The following is a 22760-nucleotide window of genomic DNA, read 5'->3' on the forward strand; positions in this document are numbered from 1 at the left end:
AGTGCTCAGCAGCAGTCAGAGAAGCAAAAGGGATCATAGGAATTACTGAGACAGAAATAGAGGATAAAACAAGAATCCTCATTACCACTTTATAAATCCACAGCGCGCTCACATCTTGAGTTCTGCATGCAGTTCTTGTTTCCCCCTCCCCTGCTCCATCTCAGAAGAGGAAGAAGCAGCAATATATCCAGAAAAGGTACAGAGAAGGGCAAAAACTGTGATCAAAGGTGTGGAGCAGCTTTTATCCAAGGAGAGAAAATAGACCAGGATTTGTCACTTTTGAAAGGCGATGACGGAGAAAAGGAGCATGATGAAACAAGGGTGAATGTCACACTGGAGAGGGGACAATCACTGAATATTCGTCATAACCTCAAAATTAGGAGACATCAGCTGAAACTTTTGAGAGCAAAGGAAAGTATTTTTTATTCACATAACGAAGCTGGAGCTGTCACAGGTGGGTGCCAGTGGATCACTGACATTGTCAATGGATTCCAAAAGGAGGTGACAATTTGGGGAGGGGAGCTCAGGGAGGGCTGTCAAACCCTGAAATAACCCTGGCACTGCTGCTCTCAGGGCTGGGGCTGCTTGTTCTGCTCTCTTCTCTCACCCTGAGCTCCTGCTGATGGCCAAGGCCAGAGAGGAGCTGCTGAGTGGAGGAACCTTGCCCTGACCTCAAGGTCTCCCCTCCACGTGGCTGAGCAGTTGAGATGTGGTTTTAGCTCCTGAACATTTCGTGATTGTTCTGTGATGGGGAAGAACTGTGTGAAATCTGAATGCTAAGGTTAGTCTGGTTTGAGTTTCTGAGGCAGGCAGAGGGGTGAGAGATGAAGAGGAGAGAGGAGGAGGAGGCTCAGCTCTCTCAAACTCACATTTTCCAGCTCTGTTCCACCCTCACACACATAACATTTGAGCTCCTCACCTCCCGTAGGAGCACAATGGCAGAAATAGTGGGATTGGCACTGAGAGCTGCCTGAAATGCAGGTTAGAGGAGGATATAATCATGCCTTGATCTGCATCCTGCTGGCTCCTCTGAGAAGGAGGAGCTGAATGGCAGAGAGGGCTCAGGAAATGCTGAGTGCACGGAAAGGGAACAATGGCTAATCAGGGTTTCTGGGTGTCCATCTGGATCAGAAAGGCAGTTAGACTGTCAGAGCTTGTGGGAAGGTGAAGGTACAACAGAGCTGAGCCATTTCCTTCCTGTCCTCAGGAAATACCCTTCTGTTTATCCAGCTTGGAGGCTCTTCAAGTTTTTAAAGCAAAAAATTTTGGCCTGTGGCCACCGCTCACATCTTCTGTGATAAATTTGTTTAGACTTGAATGATTTTTTTTTTTTCCTGATTACGTTCCCTGTGAGTGCTGAATGCACCCAGAAGTGCAGCCTGGAGAAGGGCACAAAGCTCCCTGGGCAGGGGCTGGCAGAGGACTCTGCCATGGAAATGTGCAGCTACAGGAGCATCTGCAGTGACCTCCTGGATGGGGGGAGCTTGAGAGGTGCTCCCAAAAATTCCTCAGGACAGAAATCTCCCAGGAAGCCTTTTCCTTCTGAAACCCCAAAATGCATTTGAATGTCCTCAGATGTTTTACACAGTTGTTAGGTGATTAACCCAGTCCCACATACAGAAAGTTTTCGCCTTTGTCCAGCCTCATCACAGCTGAAAGATGCAGTGTCCACAGGGATGGGGAGAAGGCTCCAGGATGGAATTGATGCTCATTTTTACTCATTCTTACTGGGATTACAGAGTTATGGTACCCAAGGCTGCCAATACCATTTTTCAGATGGTCTGGCTGAACTCACTGCAGCCCAGACACAGCCAGCTGAAAAGGGGATTTAAATGTGACACTCCAGACATCAACTATTGAAAAAAGGAATGGAAGTAGGAAACCAGTGAGAAAAAGAAATGTAAATTCCTCACGACTCCTCAAGCAGCATTTCCCCACAGAAGAAGAGATTTCATCCAAAAGTTAAGTTAGGAGAAATCCCTGTTGGGAAAAACACTGGTTTGGATGTGAGCTTTCCCTCCATACTTTCCTGCAGAGCTTTTAGTTCATATAAACATCCTGCATGGTTTGTAATTTATCTGACCAGGAAGCTCTTGGAGGATTCTGAGCTCAGCATTAAAAACCATTCACTTTCTGGGGTTTCATGGCTTCTGTTTCATGGCTGCCTGTTCCAGGGGAGCAGATCCTGGCTCGGGGTCACCTCTGTGCTCTGAGATGAGCACAGGGTCCTCAGGTGCTCAGGGATCACTGCCAGGACAGGGATGAGGGATGATCCCTCCCAGGTGTTTGAACTCCTTTCACCACTCTGCTGATGGCATTTAGTGGGATGTGCAAGTTGGAATCTTCTTTTCCTGTCTCTCTGTTTGCTGCAGAGTGCTATAAAATGTGCTCACTAAATTGGTACCCATGCTAATGCCTCTTCCCTTCTTCATTTCCCTTCCCTTCCCTTCCCTTCCCTTCCCTTCCCTTCCCTTCCCTTCCCTTCCCTTCCCTTCCCTTCCCTTCCCTTCCCTTCCCTTCCCTTCCCTTCCCTTCCCTTCCCTTCCCTTCCCTTCCCTTCCCTTCCCTTCCCTTCCCTTCCCTTCCCTTCCCTTCCCTTCCCTTCCCTTCCCTTCCCCTTCCCCGAAATTTCCTTGCCTTGAAATTTCCTTTTCTTGAAATTTCCTTTCCTTTCCTTGAAATTTCCTTCTTCCCTTTCTCTTCCCAACCCCCACATGTGACCCTTTCTCTGACAGCACAGTTCCTGTTCCTTGCAGCCCAGATGCAGGACATTAAATCACATTTTCTCCCCCCATCCAAGTCACTCCTTGCTGGAATTCCAGGAATCAGAGCTGCAGCTCGATGTGCATCCACCCTGGACAGATCTGTCCTGCACTGGGAAAGGATGAGGTGTGTGCTGCAGGAGGCTCTGGCCATAATTCCATTTTGGGGAATTTATTTTCAGGTCCATGAAAGGCACTGGCTGGAGTGGAGGCTGTGTGAGTGATGATGTGTGTGTGAGAACACCTCCACCGCTCCTGGGAGATGTGGAACCAGTGGTGCTACTGCTTCCCCCCCTTGGAGAGGCTGCCCTTGGCTGATTGGGTCAGATTTGTTATTTTAATAGAATCCTGCTGTGCAGTGTAGTAGGGTAATGGCGTTGTTTGTCTTTCCTATTGTGCTCTTCATCAATAGATATTTTTTTTCTGTGGATACTAAAATTTTCTCTGTTTTAGAGGTGAGGAGTTGTTGCACAATGAGGTGACCAGGGCCAGAGACAGGAGCACATCTGCCTCCAGACTCCTGTTCTCTGTATTTCCCAGTCCCTTAAAGCTAAAGAATGACCAGACCATTTGAAAAATATCTAAGTATCAGCTCTATTAGAAAAACAGTCAATAGATCATCCTGCTCATTTATCCCCATAGTATCCATCTGCAACTTATTAAACAGCCTAAAAGTGAAGCCCTCATTCACCACCTCGTTTTTCTTCCCCTTTTGCTTGTTTGCCTGCTTACTTGCCTGGGAATTTGTTATACAGAGCCCTGGGAATGCAGAATGTACAATAAAAAGAAATAAAAATAAATAAAAATGCCCTCTGAGTGCACAGCTCACCCCTGTTGAGCAGCCCTGCACTCCAGGGTCACAGGGCTCCAATTCTGGAACCTTTTCACCCAAAACTCCTTGAAATCCATGAAGAGCTGTGGGATCAGCCCCTGTCCCTGGGGAGCTGTGACATTGATTGTGGAATGAGGGACCTGGAGGTTTTCAGGTGGCACAGGAGCCCTGCAGTGTCTGTGGGCAGGACAGGCTTTATGTGAATATTCAGTGTGTGAGCAGGATTGCCCTCTAATTAATTTCTCACCAGCTCAGGACATCTGCATTCCTCTGCCAGTGGAAATAGAGCTTTTGATTTTTATTGTTTAGAAATGAGTATAACTTTGAGCTTCATTAAAACCAAATGCTTAATTGCACTCACAGATCTCAGGTTTATCAATTTACTTAATTTCCCCTGTACAGTGCAGCAGAATAATATATAATAGTTTCATATAGTGCTGTCCCAGCCAAGTTTTGCTTCAGCATCACAATTTCTCAGACAAGTATGTGTTGATGGTTTATGTTGGCAGGACCTTTGCTTCTGCTGACAAGTTGGAAAAGAAAAATCCCATTTATATTTTGAGATTTCCTAAAGCCTGTTGATTTATGAAATACGACTGGCCTCGCTTTAGGTTTTGTTTTGGTTTTCCTTTTTAAGAGGGGAAAAGAAAAAAATTCTATTTGATTTTATCGACAGTTTAAAAAGTGGAATTATTCCATTAAATTGCCTTTCCCTGATTGAGAGGTTCCTGGCAATGTGGAATTCTGTGAGTTTTAATTTCTGTTTGAGAGCTGTCCCACCTCACACAGGCACACTGGAGCTGCTCCCAGCTGGCCTGCAGCCTGGCAGCTGATGTCTTGGGATGGAGATTTCCCCTCCCTCTCTGCTACCAGGGATGGAGGAGACAGAGGGAGAATTTCAGGTGGGCTGGGGTTGTCTCCTGGCTTTCCTGCCTGCCTCTTTTGTAAATCTGTCTGACATCCCAGCATCTGTAGGTTTGGGACCAAGGAAAACCCAAAATTAAACACCTGAGACTAAAATATGAATATTTCATATTGCTTTTTTCCCCCTCAAACATTTATAATCCTGCGAATTCTGGTGGTCCTCTGATAGAAATCCCACAGATTGGTTTTAAGGACTTGCTGAAATCTCTTTGGGGTTCTCGGTGTGATTTTTGATTGGGGATCTGTAGTTTAGTGTGCCATTTGCCACTGTGGAAAACACAACATTGTTTAGCATTAATGGCTGCTGAAAAATAGAAAAGTTTCTGGGAACATGGGCTGACTCAGGAGTGTGGGGGATCCCTGCTGAAGGGGGAGACACAGAAATGCTGGAGGAGCAACAGAAGCTTCTGGGAGACACCTGAGGAGAGTGCAAGGAACCAGTAGCTATAGATTTATTTTATTTGCCTCAAATTCTCAGTCCTGAATGACTGGTGGGTATTGTTCACACACACAAAAAATAAAAAGGAAAGGAACCATAACTCTTGACTCGTTACATTTTTAAGGTGCTGTGCTTGGCACTGCACGATGGGGGAAAAAATGCAATTGTAGGAAAAGAAAATTAGTCAAAACCAGAGAGCTGGCCAAGAAAATTCATATTTGATATTCATTATCTTATTATAGATGGTCACAAGCCAAGTGCTGATATCCTGTAGGCAGCACTCAAGGGATAAGTGTGCTTTAAATGAAAAGTCTGGTTTTCTTTCTGCCAAATCTGCAGATTTTCCTTCTTCTGGGATTGCTCCATAGGCAAACTGGTCCTTAAAGTCCCATGCTTCCCTTGGGATGGGAATCAGACTGGTGTGCTCAGGAAGAACCCAAATTAATCATTCTGGGATCTGATCATTTGTCCATACCTTCAGCAGCTAAAGGAAATGAGGTGTATAGAAATGGTTATTTAGTTCTCTTTAAAGAAATGGTTATTTAATTCTTTTTAAAGAAATGGTTATTGAGTTCTTTTTAAAGAAATGGTTATTGAGTTCTTTTTAAAGAAATGGTTATTTAGTTCTTTCAGACATAAGGGATACATTGGAAATGTAGCATTGATGTGGCCCATTTTGGATATGAACTCCTGAAAACAAGATGCTCACTTTAAAATGTTAAAAAAAATTGAGAACTCTACTCAGGATACAACTAAGTCTCTCCCTTTGTAGTGTAAGTAATTAAAGAAAATTGTTCAAGCTTCTAATTTTGAAAGTGAGTGTTCTAAGAAGGGCAAATTTAGCATTAAAAATAAACACCCGCATGCTTTTCTGTTGTTTCTGAGTTGTCAACACAGGGAGCTGGTCAGGCTGGCCCATTTCAAACAGTGACTAATGGACTCCTGCCTCCAGAATTAAGTGATTAATTGCACCAGGCCAAGACAACAATCCTTATTTGATTGTGCTGATTACAGGGCTGCTGGTTTTTGGAGCAAAGCAAATATTTTGTCCTCATTTCCTCAGTCCTCCAAGGAGTGAGGCAGCTGTGGCAGTAATTCAGAGCTGTGAGGTTACTGAAATCAGGGGTGACCTGCCCGAGGTGTCCGTGTGTCAGGAGGGCTGTTGGGATAAATCAGCCTGTGGGATCTCAGCACCTCAGGACTGAGGTGCCGAGTCACCGAGACCACCCTTGGGGGGCTCGGGAGTCCTGGAATGTTCCAGAAGTGTCTGGTGGCTGGACTTTGATCCCTCACAGGAGACGACACCTGTATGAGGATAGGAGGATTTCACGGGGGTGAATGGTGAAGGGATTAGTTAATTAGAGGGTGAGACACAGGGTTTAGGATTTCTGTTCAGGGGGGTTTAGAGAAGTAAGATGGAGGAATTGGGGCGTGTCCTGTCCTTCTTCTTCTTCTTCTTCTCCTCCATCTTCTGTGGTGATGGTGGCACTTTGGGATTGGTCGTTACTGAAAGTGCACCGGACAATAAGAATAAAAAGGTTATTGGGGAAAAATGATAAATATTGTACACGTAACTTTGGGTATAAAGATAGGTGACCGCCCGGAGGGCACACAGTGTGCTCATGGCTGGCTGCTGAGCAGAGCTCTGTCGGGCCGAAAGAAAATCTTTTAGATAAACATTTAATAAACGTAAAAACCGAAAGAAGAACTGAAGCCTCTTCTCGTCCTTTGATACGCGGGCTGCCCCAAGGCCACTCCGGGCCTTTCCAGGCCCTTCAAACAGCCGAAAACCGGACATCAGCCCAGCTCTGCCAGCCCTGATCCGTCACTGCCAGCTGCTGGGGGATGGCTGGGCCTGTCTCACCTGCCCTGCCAAGGGGGCTGAGGGAGCTGCAGATGAATTATCAGACCCTGAGCCTTGGTTCAGGGCAGTAAAACAGGCTCCTGGACAGATTTGGATATCCTGGCTTTCCAGGCTGCTTTTTTCTCTTGGACTTTTGGCTGTTCCAGTCACCAGGAAAATGTCTGTTGGCTTGGTGTTAATGGTGCTCTGAAGCAAAACGGTGCAGCCAGCTTGGAATTAATACTTCAGGTAATTTGTCAGCAGACCAAAGACTTGGAGTTTCTTCATCATATCTTCCTAATAATAGGATAACTAAGGTAGCTTTTTCCTAATAATTATAATTTTATTTTTAAATCAGTCTTCATAGTGTCATTAACCTGCTTTTGGGTCCTTTTTCTCCTATTTTATCCTTCTTTTTTGTAACTGTCTGGAAAATTGTACAGCGACACTGCTCTCACAGTGGTTGTTGTATTTTACCTTTATCACAGCAGAGACAGAAATAAAAAGGGCAGACACTTCTAAAACTCCAAAAAGACACAGTAAGACAATAAAGTCACTCCATTCCTTGTCCCGGGTCCCTTCTCCTCTCCAGGTGAGCCCCCCCAGCTCTCCCAGCCTTTCCCATTTTCAGCCTTTTGTCACCCTTGTTTTGCTGTGGCATCTGGGCAGACCCAGCACAAGGACCCTCTTTCTTTCCTCTCACAGGCTGTAGCTTAAAGAGCTCAGCAAGAGAGCTTTCAGTGCCAAATCTGTGGGTTCCTCAGGGAGCAGGTGGCATTGCTGTCCAAATTATTCTTTTGGGCAGTAAAATGAGTGAAACAGGAACGCGCTCTTCCTGTGTCTGAGCTTCCCTCTGCTGCCCTGCTGTGCAATATTTAATAATCCATCCTGACACCACGAGGGCTCTGATCTGGCAGGGTTTGGTTTAGCAGCTCCAATGGAGCTGCAGACTGGAATGGATGTTTTCCCACTGTACCTTCCTTCCCAAAGTCTTTCTCTTTTTCTTTCGTTTGCCGCGGCTCCGGCGGCGTCGGCAATGCATCACTGGGAGAATGGAAAACAAATAAAGCACAAATATAATTTTGTTCTGCAGTGCAGCACTTCAGAAGAGACAGATTTCTGTGAGCCATTGGTTCTTTTAAAGTATAGTGTGTGCTGCAATGACAAATGTACAGCTTTGATGTTTCCTGCTCCGCTCGCCCGTGACATTGTAAATCAGTGTTTTGCTTTCTCATACTCCATCATTATTAAACTTGGTGTAACTCTGGTGTAGAACGAGCTCCTGAAAACCACGTGTCTCACTCTGCTCTCCTGTGTCCCAGGGGAATCATTGCATTTGGAAACAGCAGCTACATTCTGGAGCCATTGGAAGGTGCTACAAGCGAACACAAGATCTACCGAGCGGAGAAGCTGAGAGCAGCCCCGGGGTCCTGTGGCCACCAGCTGGACATCCCTGCCACGGGGGCTGCTGCCAGTGCCACGCCACAGCATCCTCCAGCTGCCAGGGTAGGAGGCTGATGTGCTTTCTGTGTCTGCTTGGCAGCATTTCCAAGCATTCTCCACCAGGCAAAACCTTAACCCGCACCATCGCCTTCCCTCGGTGCCGTCTGCTGAAGTGCAGATGAAATTATTTGTTAAAGCTTTATTACTTTTCCTGGACTCGCCATGCATAACTTGCTTTTCACTTCCTTTTCAACACAGAAAAGTTTATGGGTTCATATTATGGCCGTATATTCTGGTTCTTGTATGGTTAGAACCAGAATTTGAGGCTCCCTGAGAATACTGAGCGATGTCTGGAAAAGTTCTTGCCCTCCCAAGATGAAAGAGAACATGATAGCTGGGATACTTTGCTAATACCAGGTTTGGAACCTCTGCATTTTAGTGGCAAAGTCTCTTATGCAGACAAAACAAGTTCTCAGCATATTATTTTACAGCTGTATTATTGGACTTGCTGTGATTTTGGCAGAAATGTACTTCATGTGAGATGCATTTACCTAATGGAAATTAGAAAATTAAATGAGCCAAAAACCATGAAGAGGAAATGCTGTAACAAATTCATCTACATATAGGATAAGAGTTGTAGAAAAGGCTGGGTTAGGTATTCAGGAAGTATATAATGATACAAATCTGCCATCAGCATTTATTGAATGTCACATATGGGGATTTGTACTTGCATGTATGACTCAGGCTTTGCCTCAGGTCCATTGTTAAGGAAAGCAAGCTAAGTGACATCTCTAGATATAATTAAGCAATGGAATTAATTTATTTTACATTTTTAGGAATATTACATCCAGAGCATCAGCCTTTGCATGTAACATTATAAGAATTAAGTGTATTTCTAAAAGCATGTGTGGGTGGAAAACATTGGAAATACAACTTTATTAAGTTTTCCCCAGATTCTTTGTGACTTTGAATTCCACTGAAGTAGTCAGTGTAATGCAGAAGTAAAATGTGTGCGTGTAACAAACTGACACAACCAAAGCCATTTTATTATTACCCTTATGGTTCTTCCATTTTGCTGCTGGCTTCAACTACTTCTCAAATTTCACTTTAAATATCTGAAAAATATTTTTGCTGTGGTTCAGTGGACATAATTATAAAACCTGTCAGCAGTCACATCATATGGATAGGTACAATATATTTAATGAGTAAGTTGGTTAAGCTTCTAATGTAGGAATTTTGAAAGCTGTCAAATGTCATGGGTGCAGTGAGTTTTCATATTTCAGTGTTGTCACTAAGCAGTCTGTCAGTGGGCACATCAAATAAAGATGACCTGCAAAGTGGGGAGACATAAAACTGCTCCAAGTCACACTGGGTGACAGAATTAAGCATAAATCTGGTCTGAGGTTCATGGACATGATTAAAATATTTGGCTTCTTGACAGGTCTGGGGGAAGATTTTTGTTTGGTTTTATCTGCTGACTCTCCACTCAGCCACCCACACGAAATTCTTACTGAGCAGAGCTGAAATGTGAAATCAGGGCATCACCAAGGGCTTTGGTTAGATGCAAGCACAGGTGAAGGATGGCACAGGCAGCAAACCCAGCTCCCCAGACCCAAAGAGGAGCTGCAGTGGAGCAGGGCAGGAGATGCAGAGGTGTCACAGACAGGCTGTGCCCTGCTGGAGCTGCCCTGGGTCATTTCCTGACTCACTGCACCCTCAGATTGCACCAAGGAGCATTTTCCTGCTGACTCCATTGAGACAGGGCCCTGCAGAATGTCTGGTGTGTAGGACACTCCCTGCAGTAGGGAATTTTCTCTGCAGCCACAAGGAAAAAAAGGCATTTTGGTGATGGTGGTGACCAGGAGCAGGCAGGGGATTATTTAGAGTATGAGGAAAGAGAGGCTGCACCACTGCAGTGTCCATGCAAGCCATGCCAATTGCCAGGCAGGGAATGCTGAGGAAGGGGTCCAGCTGTTGGGGCAGCAGGTTTGGGACAGGATCAGGTGAGGAGAGTGACCATGGTCAGAGGAACAAAGCCCATTGTCCCCCAGCTCTCGTGGCTGTGTCATTGACTCCTCATTTCAGTTCTGAAGGATTAACCCAGCCAAGGGGTTGTGCAGTGATGCAGCTGGCTGCAGAGAGCAAGCTGAAAGAAGCCATAATTAGGTCTATTTCATAAATAAATATTGTATCCTAGGAGTTCACATAGCCTTTGGGCAAATCTCAGGAACAGATTTGTTATGCAAGTCAGTCACCAGAGGCTTGTGTGATTTTTATGCCTGCTAGCCAATTTCTCTGCAGCTCACTCCAGCCCTAACAGTTTTACTCTTGGTGAGAGGGAAATGTTTTAAACTGATGTAACAGAGCTCTCCTTGCTCCTTTGAACACAGATTTTTCCTGTATCATCTTTTCTTCTTCACTCAGAGGAGGATGAGAGGCCCCTCGGAGATGCATCTCTTTAGGACCTCATAATAAATTTCAGGATGGGAGAGTTTTAGTGTCTGAGAGATCAAGTCCATCACAAACAGCAGCCACATGGCCATTTGCCTTTTGTGGCACCTCATTTGTGTCTGAGTGACATCACACCCCAGTGCCAGAAGTTTTAAAAGGATCTACCTCAGCTTATTTTCCAGAGCCCCTAAAATAAGTGTAATCCTGTCAAGTGTTTGCATCCTTGATGTTTAGTTCATTAACAGTAGCTTCTACTCCTCTCTCCATCCATAAATATGGTCCAAATGAAACTTTTTTCAAGTTACTGGAGTTTGCAACAGTATTAAATATTAGGTTGAAGGTCAGATACTGAAGATTGCCTCGCTCACTTTTCCTCTAATTCTTGCAAAACATCAAAATCATTAATCTGCAGATAGTGAAGAGGAACAGTTTGATAATGTGAAGAAAACTTTGTGAAATCTGGCTGGAAGGAGATGTCCAGCTCTGGCTGTGCTTAGGGGATCTCTCAGTTTGCCTTGGAGCAGTTTTCCTTGGAAAGCTTTAGTCATGTTTTAGGTTAAAGAGCTTTGCTGCAGCTCAGGACATCGTGGTCAGTTGTAGGTCAGACATCTGTTTAAGCCTTCTAAGTTCTGGCAGGAAGATCAGATACTCTGCTGAGACCTCTTTTCCCTAAATGTCCTGGTCCAGACACAAGGAAGGAATGATAGGATAGATGCTGCTGCTGCTGTAAATCACAGAACTTTCACAGGCACTAATAGGTCACTCACATTTAGGGTAGCAAAGGAGCTGAGACATGTTTTGTATGTTTTGTACACTTACAAAATAATTTCTTCGCTGATTTTGTTTTTTCAGTTAAGCATTATGGTTCTTTTAGACTTGCATTTTATATGAATTTGCAGATACAGAATTAAATGTGTGCATTCCATTTTTCAAGTATTAACTTGCTTCCCCTGACAGTTAGTTCTGCTTTTTTTATTTTTGGGTTTTTCTTCCTACATAATTTATCAGTTGACTGCTTGACCTCTTCTCTGCTTCACTCAATAACCCTTTATCTCTCATTTTTCTTAGTAACCAGTTTGTCTATTGTGTGAGATGTTTGTTAGAAGTTACCTCATCTCTCCCTTAAAAGTGCCTTGGAAATAGCAGAGGTCTTTCTGCTGGAGGGGATATTCTCCTGTGAGGAAAGATAACTCAAACGTTTCAACTGCAGAAAGCTGAAAGGTTGAGAGAGACTTTGCACCAATCTCCTGCTTTCTGTGATCAAACCCTGAGAGGTTTTGTGAGGAAAACTTCCATGAGGAGGAGGAAGACACTACAAATCTGTGTGTAGTAAAATCGTAGTAAAATGTAGGAAACCTGAGACACTGTGTATTTCCTCTTGCAAGCACTTTGTTGTATCAGGGCTGAAAACAAAATAAGACTTTCATGGTTTTTTTGACAGTACAAGAGGGAGACTCTGAAGACAACGAAGTACGTGGAGCTTGTTATTGTGGCAGATAATCGTGAGGTAAGGAACTGCAAAATAAAAACTTATGTGAGCAGCAAAGGGGCAGCTCAGCTCAGTTACCATGGTGCTGCAAAGAAGGTGCTTCAGACAATCATATGATGTTTTCTGAGGTAAATCATCCTCCCTAATTAGGGCTGAGCAAGGAAGGAATTATTACGATAGGACAGCAGATACTCAGCTGTGAAATTTCTTGCAATACCTCAGAAGGAGTTTGACTCTGAAACAACTGTGTCAGTATAAAAGAAGAGGCAAATAAATATTCATTCCTTGAGCAAGTTAAGTCCTCACTGCCATTCCCAGTGCCCTCAGTGGGGCTGTCAGGGATTCTGGAGCAGTGCTTGGCCATCACATTCCGTGGAGCACGACTGCCTTCCTGAGGGGTTGCAAAGGGAGCTTCAAAGTACCCAGCACTGGCTGTAAAAGTGTTCCACTGAGCTGAATGGCAAAGATCTGAATCCTGGCTTGAATTATTTTGCTGCCTTTTTAAACTTTTTTTGTCTCTTTGAACACTGCTACTCAGAGAATTGCAATCACTCTTTGCAAGACCTGCAAAGAGAAGAACTATTTCCCAAAACATCAGTCCTGAAAAGACCCCTGTGTAACACTTGGAAATTCAAAAATCTTTTTCACGAGAGCCAAACTCCTGTCCCACAGCCTGGGTTTCTTTTGGGGCACACTGTGGATCCAGCAGGAGTCTGCTGGTGGATTTTGGCTGCCCCCTGATTCCCAAAGATCCCTGATGTGCTGGCTCTTGGGGGGAAACTCTGTGACATTTGTGCTGCTGATCCATTGATCCTTTGCGTTCCAAGTTTCAGAGACAAGGCAAAGATGTGGAAAAAATTAAGCAGAGGCTGATAGAAATTGCAAACTACGTTGATAAGGTAAGAACATGAGGATTGTTTCCCTTTCCCAACCTTCTCACACTTTCTGTAGGATGCTGAAGGAGCTAACCCTGCAGCTTTGCTGGTTCCCCAGTATTTCAGAGCAAAGCTCCCGGAAAAGCAAATTTAAACCTTTCATTTGCCTTTTGATACACAAAGCCATGAGCTCTGCTCTGCTGCATATGGGATGTAAAGATCTATTCCCAAGAAAAAGCCCAATTTAGCCCTAGGATTTTATTCACCAGGGAAGAGGGTGGGGATAATCACCTAGAGAACAGCCTATAGAAGAAAAGAGGATTATTTTTAAGAGAAATTTGGAGAACAAAGTCATTTGTGGCAACAAGAGAAGGTCCAGTTGTAAGGCCAGCAAAGGGTTGTGAAAACACAGTTAATAAGATGTGTAATCCAAGGAAGATGGCAGAATTAAAAATAAGGAAGCAGAGTTGATGGCTGAGTGAGAGCAATAAGAGAGAGACAAAGACTGGATTTTTTTAGGTCTTGAAATAATTCCTTGACAGTAAACAATAAAGGCTAAGAATCCTCTAGAGTGGTTTCTGAGCAAATTAGAGTTTATTTTTGTTGGGCTGAATGGCCAGAAAATATTAGGACTCTAGTAGTGAAATTATAACTGAGAGTGTCTTAATTTATCTGAGAACTTATCAAGTGATACTTCAAGGGCAGTAGCTCAAGGAGAAGCATTCCTGATTAAAAACAAGCTGCTGACGACACCTCCACCTCGTCCATAATTGTCTTGCTGACTTATTGCCAGAGGACAGGTGTTTATATGTTACCTGCTCAAAATTAATTTTGCATATTGTAATATATTTTTTGTTTCATGCCTAATTTATGCTCAGCAAACGCTGGTGCTCTGCAAATGACTGGAATGCATAGAAACAAGGCAGAGATGCAAATGATTGGAATGCATAGAAACAAGGCAAAGATCTACTGGGTGTTTTGTCAGCCTGTCTGGCAAATCTGGGCTTGATCAATCCCTGACTCCTTCCTCACATTTCTCTCACATTGTCGTGGCTCTGCTGATGTTGCTCTGGCTCCCCCCTTGAGGCAAAATGGCATTTTCTGGTGGGGGAATGGATAAAATCACTGGGTTTATCTGCTCTGTGCAAGGCTTGATGAGCCTGGCTGGTTTTCAGCTGTTGCTGTGATCCTCAGCACAGTTCCTCTGCCTCTGGGATGGGATCTGTGCAATCCAGGGTGGGACAGCCCTGGGACACTCATCTGCCATGGCCTGGGGTTCCTTCAGAGCTGAAGGGCATGGGCAGGGAGTTCAGGGAGAAGCAGGAAATCCCTGGATCTCTTTGAATGCCTTATGGGTTGGATCAGAACTGTTTTCTGGGAGCCTTGGAAATGTTTTGTCTGAGTCATATCAGGTGTTTTGCCCAGAAGAAGAAACCGTTTTAACCTCTACAAGAAAGGTTCATTACTAGTTTTTTTGTTGAAATATTCTAGTCTGAAATATTTTTTAGACACACATTTCCTACTTTTCTCTTCTCCTCAGTTCTACAGGCCCCTGAACATCCGAGTGGCCCTGGTGGGAGTGGAGGTGTGGAATGACATGGACAAGTGCTCCATCTCCCAGGACCCCTTCACCAGCCTGCACGAGTTCCTGGACTGGAGGAAGCTCAAGCTCCTACCTCGGAAAGCCCACGACAATGCCCAGCTCATCAGGTAGGCTCGGCTCTGCGTTTGGTACCCACCAGGATTTGGGGGAATTTGAGGGGATTTCAGGATAGCTGTGCTGAGTCCTGCCCCAGCTGCTGAGCTCTTGGAAGGAGCATCTGTGCTCCTGAGGGTTTGCCTTTCCTCTCTGCAAGCATCAAAATCACTCTGCAGGTGCTCCAGGTGAGTTTCCTTCCCATCCCTGGTGCTCAGAGCCTGTCCTGAGCCTGTCTGTAACTCTGTAGAGCAGGAGGTTGTAATCAGCTGCTGCATGCTCAGGGTGGGAATTTACAACCAATTCAAACTGCCCTCAGTCTAAATTGTCACTGGGAAAGGCAGTCCTGCTCTGACCCTAAGTGAAGCCTATTTCTTAATGGAAAGACCTCAGTATGCGTGAAAATGCTGTCTAATTTAGACAATTCATTTGCATTCATGATTTAAAAATTAAACCATAAACATATTTTACACTGCTGCTTTTTCTTGGAATAAAGGAATTGAGTAAAGGCCCCTGTCAACCCAAACCAGTCTATGGTTCTGTAAAAATAAAAGCACTCTCAAAAAAAAGGAAAGAGGAACACATCTTTGTTGAATATTGTTTTGATCAATTGACTATTCTTTATACTGAGCAGATAAACACAACTGATGTCTCAGTAATTAAAAGGAGTTATTTACTTCTTACATTACCTGAATGAGAATAAATTGAGCCTTTCCAAACTGTCCCCCCTGAGATATTTGATTGCTCTATATGTATAATAACACTTTGTTTGAAATTATTACACTCGAGGCTGTGCATCACCACAAGCAGCACATAAACTTCCCCCTGCATCACAATAACCCTGCTTTGAGTTAGAGACTCCATCTCTGTGCTTGGGCTCCTGTTCCCAACCTCAGAGACAGAGGAGGGGAACAAGGGTCCTGTTGCAGCAGGGAAAACTGAGCAGGGTGATCCAAGGGGATGATCCAAGGGGATGATCCATTTGGGGTGATCCAATGAGGGTTATCCATTGGGAGTGATCCACTGGGGGCGATCCAAGGGGATGATCAGTGGGGATGATCCAGTGTGGGTGATCCATCAGGGATGATCCATTTGGGGTGATCCATTGGGGGTGATCTATTGGGGGTGATCCACTGGGGATGATCCAATGGGAGTGATCCAGTGGGGATGAACCGTTGGGGGTGATCCATTGGGAGTGATCTATTGTGGGTGATCTCTTGAGGGTGATCCAGTGGGGTCACCCAATGAGGGTGATCCAGTGAGGGTGATCTATTGGGGATGATTCAGTGGAGGTGAATCAATGGGGGTGATCAGTAGGGGTGACCCAATGGGGCTGATCCATTGGAAGTAATCCATTGGGGGTGACCCAGTGAGAGTGATCCAGTGGGGATGATCCAATTGGAGTGATTCATTGGGGGTGATCTATTTGGGATGATCCAGTGGGGATGATCCAATTGGGGATGATCTATTGGGGATGACCCAGTGAGGGTGATTGATCCATTTGGGGTGACCAATGGGGGTGATCGAGTGGTGATGATCTATTGAGGATGATCAAGTGAGGACGATCCAATGGGGGTGATCCATTGGGGATGACCCAATGGGGGTGATCCATTGGGGATGATCCATTTGGGAGTGATCAATTTGGGGTGATCCATTGAGGATGACTCAATTGGGGTGACCCAATGGGGGTGATCCATTGGGGATGACCCAATGGGGGTGATCTATTGGTGACCATGGATGATAGATTTGGAGTGATCAATTGGTGATCCATTGAGGATGACTCAATTGGGTGACCCATGGGGTGATCCATGGGATGACCAATGGGGTTATCCATTGGTGACCCAATGGTGTGACGCAGTGGGATGATCCATTTGGGTGATCCATTGGGGATGACCCAGTGGGGGTGATCTATTGGGGCTGATCCAGTGAGGGTGATCCATTGAGGATGATCCATTGGGGATGACTCAATGAGGGTGATCCATTGGGGTGACCCAATGGGGGTGACCCAATGGGGGTGATGCAATGGATGTTCCCAGAGCTGGGACACCGTGGTTCAGTTCAGCTGAGGCAGCACCGCCCATCTGGGCTTTCCATTGCTTTGACCTGCCAATGTGAGGGGCAGAAACGGGGCCTGTGTTTGAGACTGGCAGAAGCCCAGAGCTGGAGGGGACAGGGAGCTATCGTGGCACTGACTGGCGGCTCTGTGTCTCCTCTCCCCTCTGCAGCGGCGTGTACTTCCAGGGCACTACCATTGGCATGGCTCCCATCATGAGCATGTGCACCGCAGAGCAGTCTGGAGGGGTCGTCATGGTAAGTGGGGCAAGCACTCGGCCACTCTCTCTCAGGTGACACCACACCAGCCCTGCACTCCTGCCTCCTGAACCTGCCCCATCTGTCCCATTTTCCATCCCTCTGTTGTTCAGATTGCTTGTAAATGATAGTTTCCATAGTGAAAACAACCAAAATATTGCATTAAAATATAGCAGGGTCTCTTTGCAAGGAGTTTATTCCTCTAATTGTTATTGAACCAGGTGCTGAGGTGCTGTGAAGAAGAGAACCAGAAGATGTATTTGTTATACACTTGGGTATACTTGTGTTACAGGCAGCAGCAGTCTATCCTGAATCTTTTATTATATTGATTTTATTCTGTATTTATAGAGTTTCCTGTGTTAGGCCTTATTTTCCATCTTTGCAGCAGTGGTTTTATTGCATTGCCAGACAGAGAGAACAAACAATGGCAGCATTTATTCCAGCTGAGTCTCTCCCAGGGCATTATTGTTGTTGTTAGATGCAAGACATGGTGAACACACAAGCAAACATCTTGTCCAATCTCTGCAAGGAGTTCTGATGTACTTTCTTTCTGATTTTTTCTTTTTAAATTTCAATTTTGCAGTGCTTTGTGCTAAGACAGTGGGAAGAAGCTTTAAACTAGAAGGATCAAATCAGATAATTTGGGAAAAGTTGTGTCAAAGTTGTAGAAGAGAAAAAGGTTTCAGGCTCTTGGTAGTTTGAGAAGCTGAGTCTGTAATTGCTGACTGTAACAATTATTCACTGGAGGAAAGGTACAAAAGGAAAAGGAAGGAAAAAAGGAAGAAAGAGCTGTAGGAGTGTCCCCAAGTCTTGGTAAAGGCACAGATGAGGCAGACAGCCCCATTTTACCCATTTGACTCAGCCCTGCTGTCACTGCTTGGCTTTATCTGCAGTCAGAGATGCCCTTAACGATGACTTTTTGTCCTTTTAATTTTTAGCATAAGATTTAAAACACTCCACAGTGTAATTTACAGCCAAATCAGTTCTCTTTGCTCTGGAAGCTGTCATTTTAAAGAGAAATAATTACTAATAGTTCATTCCAGTAACAAGAAAACAAGAATCAGCATTTCTTTAGAGCATTCTCATAAAGAGGGGACTGATTTATCTGTCCAGGAGAAACCCAGGCTCTGTGGATGAGTCCTGGGCCAGGCTGAAGCTTCTGTCATGAAGGGGAGCAGAGATTCAGTGAATTTAAACTTTTGAGGTGCAAATTAACTTGAAACTTTTACAGAATAACCAGAAACCTTCTCTAGCTCTTTAAGCAAATCCTCAAAAAGGAGCCAAATGAAGCAAACACTCACCCCAGAGCCCAAAAGTGCAGCTGCCCAACCATCCCCTGAGTTAGAAAAAGCAGATTCAGGCACAGATACATATATTTATATATATTGGTACCTGTATTTATATAATTATATTATATATATTATATAATATTTTTTTTATTTTTATGTTATATTAATATGTTAATAGTATTTATATATTTATATTTTATATATTTTATATTTTATATTTTAATATTTATTATTTATATATTTATATATTTTATATATTTTATATATATTGGCACAGCTGCCCAGGGAAGGAGTGGAGTCCCCATCCCTGGAAGGATTTAAAAGCCCTGTGGAGGTGGCACTTGGGGACATGGGGCAGTGGTGGCCTTGGCCGTGCTGGGGCATGGTTGGACTCCATGGTCTTAAAGGTCTTTTCCACCCTAAAAGATTCTGTGATTTTGTAAATAATGAATCACCCTCAGCCTGGGAAGGTCAGGGCTCAGGTGTCTCGACACTGCACAAATGAACATTTGCCCAACCTCATAATTCAGCCAATTTCTCACCCATCCCACCCCCAGCCCTCAACACCAAAAGCTCCCACACTCTAAAACCTGTTCTGGAAGAAGAGACAATGAGAGACTGCGTCAGAAATGACATTTGAATACAAAATCTGGAGTGACTCTTGTCTGATGTGATTTTCCTGCTTCTTTCTGCAGTTAGTCAGCTCTGCTTTATGATCTAAATTCCTCTGTCATGCCTCCCTGGGAGCCTGCCTGTCTCTTTTCTATAGGGCTGAGCTCTCTCAGTGGGTGACACCCTGTCTGCCATTAATTTTCAGAGGAACTCAAAGCAGGGAGAGCAGCCATGTGAGTGTGAGGAGCTTTAACAAGACCTTTATCATTTCATTTCCCTGTGAAGTTTCTGTAGTGTCACAGAAAAACCAAAGAGAAGTTGACATTAAAGCAAGTCTTTGACGTGATTCAGTCTTCATTCTTCTGTTTCCAAAGGTTGCCCACTGAATTCATGGATTTAAAAGTAAAATATTTCTGAGAGAAGAGGAAAGTGACTTTTTATCTGGGCAGACAATGATGAGGTGAGGGAGAAGGGTTTTAAACTTACAGAGGAGAGATTTAGATGGGATATTAGGAGGAAATTGTCCTCTGTGAGGGTGCCCAGAGCAGCTGTGGCTGCCCCTGGATCCCTGGCAGTGCCCAAGGCCAGGCTGGACAGGGCTTGGAGCACCTGGGACAGTGGAAATTGAGCTGGGACTGGATAATTTTTAAGGTCCCTTCCAATTCAAACCATTCTGTGACTCCATGAACAGAGTGAACACGCTGAAAATACCAGGAGCAAGCAGGGCATTTGCCTGGTGGAGCTGTAGGTGACAGCATTTAATGATTAGGGTTTGATTGAAATCCCAGTGGAATGAAGCTGAATTCAGCTGAAAGCAGCTGCATGTTTTGTGCAACAGCTTATAATGCCTTAACAGTAGATGGTTGCTTATTCAGTGGTTGTGAAATGTGTTTTTTAATGACTTTTACTGCTCAAGTTCACTTTGAAGGACCCTGGTGGAATAAATCAAAGTCACATTGCTATTCATTTCTTTAGTCCTTGTGATTCTTAAGCGGCCTCAGTATCAAATGGAACATGTCACTGTTTGTTTTGATAATCTTCATTTATGCTGTCTTCAAATAACCTCTTTTGCTGAGGCATCACATTCCTCCTTCTGCAAACCCTCTCTAGAAGCTGATAAAATTGCATTCCAAGTGGATCTGAGCAAGTAATGAGAACCGCATGGGCTGCAATAATTGTTTGCCTTTTCAAGTCCCAAATTGCATTTCACATCATTTATTGCTCCACTTCTGGAGTGGACTGTGTGAATCCTTGGTTTTAGTTTTAGTTGACAGCTTCAGAGTATTCAGAGAAATATAATCACTGCTCAGTCAGTGGAGGAGATACTGGAAATATAAAGAAAGTCTGAGCTCAATTTGCTGGGTGTCTGTAGCTCAGTGAGGAGTTTCTGCCTTGACCAGATAGCCTGAATTTCAGAGCATCATCCAGAGAGTCAGTGGTAAATTATATGGAATTATTTTGCTGTTTTCTTAATCTTCAGCCCTGCATTATATTCCATTTGAGTGAAAGGTTGCGCTCTTTTTGTGACATCAGGTTCAATTACACTGAATTCTCTAAGTATTCCATCAATTACTGTGTGCACAAAGATAAACCCATCTGTATCAGACCAGTATCTAGATAAGATATCTCATTATGTGGGTGTTGAGCAGGACAAACTGCACACAAACTGCCTGTCACAAGATTTCTATATCAAGATTTTAAAATTCAGGAATTTTTTTAAAAAAAGAGATTTTATGAACAGATAAAATTCTTTTGAGTTGATTCCAATTACAGAAGGAACATTTTGACTTTTTTAGAATTACTATATTCTCTTCTTGATTTTGTTTGCTGCTTGAGAAATGATTTACTAAAAATATTAGCCCAGACAGGTGAAAGAAGAAACTTAAAACTACCCCAAGTCGTGTATTAAGGTCTCCATTAGTACACAGATAATGTTTTAGACAGTTCTACCTTTCACTTTTTAGTCTGGAGTTTGGCTTAGATGATGCTGAAAGAGTTATTTAAAGTGAATATATTCATGCAAGCTTCTCGAGCAGGCAGCTGCACACAGTAATTCCATTTACTGACTGATAAATAGTGGATCATGCATTTATATTACATGTTTATGCCTTCAGGGAAAGCTTTCTTACAAGTGTAGTGGATTTTTTTTCCCTCAAGGAAAATGATCAGTGTGGAAAGGTCTCTTCCTTGTGGTTAAGCCAAAGCATCATTCTGATCAGCAGCCTGTAATCAAATCATGCAGTGAATTTCTCAGAAATGATTGTCCCAACAATCAGCATTTAAACGCGGATTAGTGTTAAAATTTCAAACTGACACTTTCAACATTTAGAGTATTTATAGGTTAATAAGAGGCCATGGAAGATTTTGGCTTGCTCTGGCCTTTCATTTTAAAAAGGAGATTTTTAAAGGTTCTTGGTTTTTCTTTAAAGGTTTGTGAAATCTTGAACATTCTGATATTATCAAAACAGTCTGAAGCAGATTAAATATACTGAGTGAAATCTCTTGCTGCAGTTTTAATTTGCCTCCTGACATGAAGGATTTCTCACTTGTCCCTTACCACACTCATCCTCACCCATAAATTATTGCCCTTTCCAACACTCCATGTCTGTCACCTCTCTCTGCCATTGCTGGCACTTGGGACTTTGGGGGAATGTTAAGCCCCAATAAAGAGATGTTCACAGCTGCTCAATGGTTTCCAATGTCTGATGGGAAAACGGGGTGGCCAGAAAGGCTGTCCTGAAATCCCCACAAGGATGAATTTAAAACTGAGTTTATTTAACAACAGAGTAAAACTTATAAACCATTTGAAAGGACAGGCAGTGGGACCTTGGAGGGGGAATGTGTGCCTTGAGCTGGGTTTGTGTGCTGAGCTGACTGGTTCTCCTGTGGGTTTTGTTTTGCAGGATCACTCAGAAAACCCTCTGGGTGCAGCAGTGACGCTGGCTCACGAGCTGGGGCACAACTTTGGGATGAATCACGACACCCTGGAGAGGGGCTGCAGCTGCAGAGCTTCCACTGACAAAGGGGGCTGCATCATGAACCCCTCCACTGGGTAAGTGCCAGCCTACAGCTACACTGGGACAGCTGTGCCTTCATTTTGTGCCTCAGGAACACTGGAAGGTACAAAAAAAGACACAAAAACTTTTTCAACACCTGTTAAATCTTGTTGCAGTTATCCTCCTCAAGCTGAAAAAATTAAATGTTATCGCAGCACATGTACTATTGCACATTTCTATTTCCAGGTTAACAGTGTGAGAGACAAAAGTGCTGTAAGAAACTGGGTAATTTAAAAAAAAACAGAAAAACAATCCAGAGCCAAACAAACTGTGTTGCAAGTGTTAAATCAGAATTTCACCTCCTCTCATCATGCCAGCTGAGCATCAGTCACAGTAGGAAATGAGCCAAGGCTGAGATGAGTGGGTAGGAAATTCAGTAATGCAGGAAATGCACTCTCAGGCTCTCTGCAAACTCTTTGTCTCGTGCAGAGCAGGTTTTAGTTCTGCACAAAGTTTTGTTGCAAGTTGTGAGCACTTTTAGCTTGTGAGAAAATGAAACCTGCCAGGTCAGTGGGATTAAGGCTGTTCTGTGTCCAGAGGGAGATCTTCCAAGAAGAGAGATTAGAAATGTGGGAAATGAAAACCAGTGAGCCTGTGGTCACTCCTGTGGGTGCAGGGCCAGCAGCTGCACTCAGTGATCCTGTGGGTCCCTTCCAGCTCAGGAAATTCCCTGGTTCCCTGTCAGAACTGAGAGGGGCTCTGCTGCTGGCAAGGGCACTGTGCCAAGCACAAGAGTGTT

General features: G+C 44.0%; 1 protein-coding gene across 3 annotated transcripts in view; it reads left to right on the plus strand.

Annotated features, from left to right (window-relative positions):
• The window catches only part of ADAM12 (ADAM metallopeptidase domain 12), a 189062-nt gene that overhangs the window by 117069 nt on the left and 49233 nt on the right, over positions 1 to 22760 (plus strand). For all 3 annotated transcript variants that reach the window (XM_064716729.1, XM_064716730.1, XM_064716728.1), the window contains exons 6-11: positions 8123 to 8306; positions 12136 to 12201; positions 13011 to 13082; positions 14599 to 14768; positions 16980 to 17064; positions 21869 to 22017. In XM_064716729.1, the coding sequence (XP_064572799.1) occupies positions 8123 to 8306; positions 12136 to 12201; positions 13011 to 13082; positions 14599 to 14768; positions 16980 to 17064; positions 21869 to 22017 (726 nt within the window). The remainder of the gene's footprint in view (positions 1 to 8122; positions 8307 to 12135; positions 12202 to 13010; positions 13083 to 14598; positions 14769 to 16979; positions 17065 to 21868; positions 22018 to 22760) is intronic.

The sequence above is a fragment of the Zonotrichia leucophrys genome, chromosome 6, assembly GCF_028769735.1.
Source record: "Zonotrichia leucophrys gambelii isolate GWCS_2022_RI chromosome 6, RI_Zleu_2.0, whole genome shotgun sequence".
Classification (NCBI taxonomy): domain Eukaryota; kingdom Metazoa; phylum Chordata; class Aves; order Passeriformes; family Passerellidae; genus Zonotrichia; species Zonotrichia leucophrys.